This window comes from Sander lucioperca, chromosome 1 (genome assembly GCF_008315115.2).
Source record: "Sander lucioperca isolate FBNREF2018 chromosome 1, SLUC_FBN_1.2, whole genome shotgun sequence".
Classification (NCBI taxonomy): Eukaryota; Metazoa; Chordata; class Actinopteri; order Perciformes; family Percidae; genus Sander; species Sander lucioperca.
The window spans coordinates 22,876,923-22,884,088 of NC_050173.1; the positions used below are offsets into that span (position 1 = coordinate 22,876,923).

At 43.7% G+C, this 7,166-nt stretch overlaps 1 protein-coding gene across 9 annotated transcripts in view; it reads left to right on the top strand.

Annotated features, from left to right (window-relative positions):
- The window catches only part of atp8a2 (ATPase phospholipid transporting 8A2), a 49,358-nt gene that overhangs the window by 36,636 nt on the left and 5,556 nt on the right, over positions 1 to 7,166 (top strand). For all 9 annotated transcript variants that reach the window (XR_004101993.2, XM_031282211.2, XM_031282210.2 and 6 more), the window contains 8 exons: positions 40 to 150; positions 1,772 to 1,846; positions 2,189 to 2,311; positions 2,830 to 2,908; positions 3,015 to 3,076; positions 3,578 to 3,634; positions 5,064 to 5,171; positions 6,978 to 7,066. Coding sequence is in view for 8 of the 9 variants with exons in the window: in XM_031282211.2 (XP_031138071.1) it covers positions 40 to 150; positions 1,772 to 1,846; positions 2,189 to 2,311; positions 2,830 to 2,908; positions 3,015 to 3,076; positions 3,578 to 3,634; positions 5,064 to 5,171; positions 6,978 to 7,066 (704 nt within the window). In the remaining variant the exon portion in view is untranslated. The remainder of the gene's footprint in view (positions 1 to 39; positions 151 to 1,771; positions 1,847 to 2,188; positions 2,312 to 2,829; positions 2,909 to 3,014; positions 3,077 to 3,577; positions 3,635 to 5,063; positions 5,172 to 6,977; positions 7,067 to 7,166) is intronic.

Below are 7,166 nucleotides of genomic sequence, written 5' to 3' on the forward strand. Positions count from 1 at the left end.
AATGAATCTCTCTCTCCTCTCTTTTTCCCTGATTGGTAGTTCTCCTACCTAGAGAAGCTGCTATTGGTCCACGGGGCGTGGAGCTACAACCGTGTCACCAAGTGCATCCTCTACTGTTTCTATAAGAATGTGGTCCTCTACATTATAGAGGTAGGAGCTTCACCACCACACCCTCTCTGTTTCACACACGCACACACACACACACACACACACACACACACACACACTAACAGAGACATTTTGCAGCTGTTTGTCGACATGGCTGACAGTGATGGAAGAGGTACCCTTCTGGTGTCTGCTTTCTGTCTCTTTTGCACACACACAGAAAAAAAAAACGTGTGTTTAGATCAGCAGTGACAAGACCTTGGCTCCAAGGGTCGACAGCATAGTGTGTGTGTGTGTGTGTGTGTGTGTGTGTGTGTGTGTGTGTGTGTGTGTGAGAGATGAAGGGGCACACCGCAGCCCTGGCCTGCCTGTTATGAGGGGTATGTGTCAGCTGTGCTCTACCCCCTGCTCACCCCTCTGTCTCACATTAAGGATGCCGGCAGGTGCAGGTCCTCATGGAAGACTACTGTCCCACTCACACCACTACTCTGTGCCTGTATATGTGTGTGTTTCCATGATTATCTCACATGATTGGCTGTCTGCAGGGCACACTAGGCCAAAGGTTAGAGACTGTGTGTCTGTGTGTGTGTGTGTGTGTGTGTGTGTGTGTGTGTGTGTGTGTGTGTGTGTGTGTGTGTGTGCGCGCTCCCCCCTAGGCTGTATGCCCCAGAAATGCCACAACTCCCATCAGTGGCCCAAAACATCTTCTCTATCTGCCCTTCAGATCAGCCTACGTCTGCCCTGTGTGTATGAAGGCGTTAATAAAGGTTTCCCCTGGACCAGAGTCATATTTAGCCACTGTGTTTTCAGTAAATTACATTCTATAAAATCAGAAAGTGGTTTCAGAGGCAGCCACAACCTGCGTGAGGAATGCATTTAAAACTTCCTGCCAGAAGACTTAATGGAGCTACAGGAAGTGCAACTACTATAATAGCATATTTTATATTTAAACATTATTGCAACATTGCCAGATGAAATATTGTGCTTTAGAAACATTACTGTAAACACATTGGACCACCATCTGTTTAGCCTCTCACATCAGTAGTATTATTGTTAGCTCTTGTGTTTCTCAAAATTATGACCACAATTCCTATAAACCCCACTTATTTCTGGCCTATTCACTTCTTTTCTTCAAGATGTTAATGGAAGAGGATAAAATGTTGAAAAAAAATTAGTAATAAAAATACATTTACACAAAGACATTTATGAAGAAAGAGTGCTATTTCCCAGATCTCTGACTTGAATTCACCAACAGAAATCACCCATTGCGAGGAAGTTTGTACAGAAGGAATGTTTGCTCTCTTCCTATTTTGTGCTATATAGTGATGTAACAAAAAGTTCTGGCCCATCATAGTCTTAAGTCTTGTAAACTATGACAGACCTTCACTCACATACCTGGATGTTACCTGATGAAGGTAACTGAAATGTCATAACTAAAATAAAAGTGACTGACAGTGTGCAGGAGTTTTGGTTTCCTCTGGCACTATAAAGTACAAAATGTTCTACTGAAGTTGTTTTTATTATGTGTTCATATCATTTTGTAAACAGAGGCACTAATTTTGCTAACTCCCCCTGCTGTTTCCACTATCAGTACCTCCCTAAGGCAGATTTACCCTCCGCTATTGTCTCTCTCGTCCCCTCTCATCCCTCTCTCTTTGTGTCCCAGCTCTGGTTTGCCTTTGTGAACGGGTTCTCTGGCCAGATCCTTTTTGAGCGCTGGTGTATAGGCCTCTACAACGTGGTGAGTAACTGCCCTCACTCCCTCTCAAACTCCCTCTTTTCCATTTCTCCACTCTCTGCCTAAGTCTCACCCCTCCCTGTTTTACTAAATCTCTCGCTCTCTACCTAGCTAATCGATCTATACTTTGTCTTCTTATCACTGCTCTTTCTGAATGCCAGAAACAGTTGTATGATTGTGTGTGAGAGGTTTTTTTCTGTGTGAACTTATGTCTGAATGCAGATGCCTTCAAGCTCCCCACTTTTAAAATTTTATGAAGTTCCTTTTATGCCACTGCTGATATGAACACTGATTGTCCAGCGAGTCAAAGTGTATACACGCTGCTCTGTCATCTGTGTGATGCAGATATTTACTGCACTGCCTCCGTTCACTCTGGGGATATTTGACCGACCGTGCAGCCAGCAGAACATGCTGCGTTTCCCACAGCTCTACCGAATCACCCAGAATGCTGAGGGCTTCAACACCAAGGTACATGCACACACAAGCACACGCACACACACTTACAGTCTGCATGCACATGCACACACACACACACACCCACCACGTGCTGCATCTTAAGTCAAAGCTTAGCACTCTGCATTCGACTTGTCATGCCTTGGGCTCATCTGTGGGATTGACGAGTGATGCCTGCTGTTTGTTTGGGACGCCGGTGAGTAAACAAGAGTGGCATGGAGACTGGGATGTTTCCATGGCAACTCCTAATAAGATTCATAGGGCCAGAATAAGGAAGTCTTTCATTTTAGAGAGTACACCAGCAACCCAACCTACTGTATGTGTGGGAGTGTGTGTTAATGTGTACAGTTCAGGAGAGCACTTTTGATGGCAAGAGCACAGTGGAAGTTGTGTGTTACTGTGAGGAATTGCTGTTTTTGTACGTTTTTATGTGTGGTGGCATATATGTGCTTTCACTCACTGACGTTTCTCACTCTTTTCTCCCCTCTATCTCTCTTTCTGTCTCTCTCTCTTTCTCTCTCTCTGTCTTTCAGGTGTTTTGGGGTCACTGTATCAATGCACTGATTCATTCAATTATTCTCTTTTGGTTTCCGCTTAAAATGTTAGAGCATGGTAAGTGACATGCCCGAGTAACTCATCTACATTCCCATAATTCCGGCTGGTAACCCTTTGTCATTAGGTGTGTGTGTGTGTGTGTGTGTGTGTGTGTTCCCCACAGACTCGTCGTTCAGTAACGGTCAGGGAAATGACTACCTGTTTGTTGGAAACATGGTCTACACAGTAAGCATCTTACTTGTATGTTTGATGTGTTTATGTGTCTTTGTTTATATAATTCAGTTTTTATTTCTGTGTCTTTTGGCATTCATTTTGCATATGCACAGTATTTGTGTACACACCAGCACTATGCTGCTTCCTCAGAGACGTTATGAGTCTCCAGTCAATCTTGTTACGTCTAGCCAGTCTGTCTCTTCTCCACACTCATCCATCTGTTCTCTATATTCACTTCTCTATCTTACACTCTCACTATTATTTTACTCCCTACATTCCCATATGAATTTTACTGGTGTTTATTTGTTATGTTATGTGTATGTAGACTACAGGGGGCTGTGGGGGTCCTGAGTTTTTTCACTGACATTGCTAAGTTTACTATATAACATTAATGTTTATTATCTCCACAGTCTCCAGCCAAGTAATCCTGTTTCTGTTTTTTTATTTGCCCTCCCTCCCTCCCTCGTGTGTGTGTGTGTGTGTGTGTGTGTGTGTGTGTGTGTGTGTGTGTAGTATGTGGTAGTTACAGTATGTCTGAAAGCTGGAATAGAGACCACCGCTTGGACCAAGGTAAAAACATTAACACACTAATGCACCACACCACATGTGCTGTATTTTACTCATCTGTTGATAAATTAAGAGGAGGGGGAAATACATGGGAAAAGATGTGGTGTACCTTGATCTTGTGGTGGAGGTCTGAAGTTCCCTAAACAGCAGTTGCTTACACCACCCACCCAACCAGCTTTATTATGGCTGTGTTCTTTCCCATAGCTCCTGTTCAATATTTCAAACTTACAAAAAACTCTCTATGTCCAAGTGTTCATAAATTAACACTTCCTAACCATTCAAGTCAGGCATGTACTGTGAAGCAGCTGCAAGAAGTGTTGAATAAAGTATGCTTTAACAGATTAAACTTGCAAGGATCGTATGGACACCGTTACTGCACGGCAAAGGAGAAAAACAGACCAGAAAATAGTGAGATTCCCATCTGTTAGATGAAGAGTAAATACATAAGAGCGAAACAGATTTAATTCAACATAGTTAACCTAGAGCCCAGATGTCCTCATTCTTTTCTACGAATGTTTGATTCAAGTCATGATAATAATAAAAAATATATTTTAACACTCTAAATGGTTTTTACAATCTAAATGGTTACTGTCAAAAATTGAACACACAACATTAGCATCTGTCGGCTTGAGCTGGCTAACATTAAGCTTGCAATTTGAAGGATAAATGGCAGTTTCCCTTTCCCTGATATCCTTTACCGGGACTACACAAAGTTATCGCCCCGAGAGCTAACTGGGTAGAGTGTGTACCATTTTAAGTCTGCACAGCGACTTGGTTTTGAGTCCAGCCCAGGGCCTTCAGCTGCAGGTCTTCCCCTCTCTCTTCCCCCTCTTTCCTCTCTGTCTAAATAAAGCTTAAAAAGCTAAATGTCTGTTTACTATCAAATTATACCACATACTAGATATACAGTAAACTTTGCCTCAGTAAAATACAGTCAACTTAATTATGTTTTAAACAAGGTAATATATGAACAAAGAACAATTAAACAAAACTAAGAATCCAAGTATTTGGTTCTAACGTTTTGGAACAAAGTCAGCAGAGATGGATGTAGACTCAAGGACAACAGTAGCCATGATTTAGCTCATTTCTACTGTTGGAGAGAGTAAGAGAGATTGGCAGGATGGACAGAAGGGCGCTGACAATTTTGTCCGTTCAGCTGTCCATACAACAGCCTGGCAGTAATGAAGCAGGGTCCCACTGGAATTCACACAGTGTCCCCTTTCAGCAGATCACAGAGAGCAGGACGAAAATATGGGAAGGAGTGAGGGAAAGGTTGTGTATATTCGGATGAGCTGGATGTAAAGTATTTGACCTCACGCTGTCTTCTTCTCCGTCTCTTAATCTCCATCCTCTCCTGCACTCCCTCCCCTTGTCTCCTCCTCTCTCTCGCTCTCTCGCTCTCTCTCTCTCTCTCTCTCTCTCTCTGTTGTAGTTTTCCCACCTGGCGGTATGGGGAAGCATGGCACTCTGGATGGTCTTCTTTGCTGTCTACTCTGTCATGTGGCCCACCATCCCCATCGCCCCTGACATGCTTGGCCAGGCAAGTCCCTCTCCATAAACACATGTCACTCATTTCAGTAACGGGGTGAAAGGGGTTAAAATAGCCCTACCCTCTACATCTCTTTTCTGCAACCTCCATCACCTGCCCCTCCCTTGTTCTTGGTTGCCAATACATGGCGCCTATCTGACTCACCTCTTGGGTGTTCCACGTCGGCACTGCTGGAGCCCCGGGGGAGATTTATGCTTTGCCAGCCCCTCTCACTAGGCTTCCTGCACCTGCTGCGTGTCACCCGAGCCCCATTCTTTTTACTGCCCTCTGTGGAGGTGTTGACTCAAGAGGGTGGGCTGCTGCTGTTGGTGATGAGGATCCAGTGGGGGTGAGGAGAGTATAGATGGAGACCCCCTTGATTGAGAGATTTGTTTTAGAGTTTGGGGATCTGTTGGGGGTGAGGCGAGCTGCCCCACTGAGTGGGTAGAGAGTCTTGGAGGGGGAAGGGAATAGGGCTGTCTAAACTCCCCTCGGCCCATTAATTCAATTTGTGTCAGAAATCAGGAATGCGGTCAAATATCTCTGCAGCTGCTCAGTCTAACTGGGGAATGGTCAGAGACACTCAGCCACCACCCCCCCAACTACCCTGTTACCTCTCTTATTTCCCCTGCTCCCGCTATCTATATTTCCATCTGTCCATGGGGGACGGGGGATGGAAAAGAGTTGTATATTTCTGCTCAGAATAACTGGGTGTAAGTCTGTACATGTGAGAATTAATGTGCTATGTGTGTCCAGCTATGTGTTATTTGTGTTGATTGTAAAGTGGTGGAGACCAATAGTCTGTTTCTATGGATATAACAAAGCAGAGAAAATCATTTAGCATTCCTCCATCCTCAGAGTGTATAAAGACCATGTGATATAATGTATGTCCAATGCTGTGGAAATGAACTGTGTGTAGGTGTTTGTGACACAGAAAGCCATAGAGTACGTCTGTGTCCAGTTGGATCATCTATGACTTGGTTGTGATTCCAGGTGCTGCAGAGGATATTTCCTAATGGTTGTCCGATTCATTTTCCCCATTCCCCATCCTCTGGGAACCAAATTGTCTCTATATATGTGGATCCAAACAAAGGAAACCCATGGTATAGGCAATACAGTAGTAGAAGTTAAGGAAGTTCTGGTGCATAAAGTGTTTGTGACTGTTGACTTCAACGTTAACTCCTAGAGACAAAGACTTAGGCTTGTGAAACACCACAGAGCTCTTGCAGATAACTAAAGGTATTTGGTAATAAAGGGAAAATTCAGGGATTTACAGTAACAGGCGAGGACAAGCACCAGAAGATACAGTCACTAATAATGAAAGGATGTTGTGAAAGGGTAAGATTGGAGCAAACCACAGGAGAAACGTGTAGGAGTAAGAGGCATGGAGACAGACAGACAGACAAATGGAGACAGTGGTTAGATGCATGATTAATCCCTGGAGACAGACTGAGGATGAGGGTCAAAGGTCTATGAGGCTGTTTGCAGCTGGACTGCAGAGACAGGTAGGGGGGATATGTGGTTACTCACTAGCATTTTTACATTTTAGCACAGAAGCATTGTGTTTCAGCTGTGGGAATACTGTGTTAAATCCAGTTTGTTGTGTAGATCCTGGTTGTGAGAAAGCTGTTAAGATGTTTGGCTAACATTGGGGTTATTCTCACTGTGCTGTGAATAGCTTTCAATGTGCTTTGTCTCACATTTCTCTTTGCCTTTTCCACATGTTTCTCTCTGCTCGTTGCAGAGAAAAATGACTTAATACTCAATTCAAATTAATATACAAGCGAAATAAATGGAGCCTGTGTGTTGTCATTGCAGGCTGGCAAGGTGATGCAGTGCTGGCACTTCTGGCTGGGCCTCGTCCTGGTGCCTACTGCGTGTTTACTCAAAGACTACGCTTGGACCGCGTAAGTAGAACACATTTAATATAAATACATGGAAAATCCATACAGAGAGTATTTAACTTAACCGAGTCGTTTACATAACCCATATTGAGTCTATGTCAAC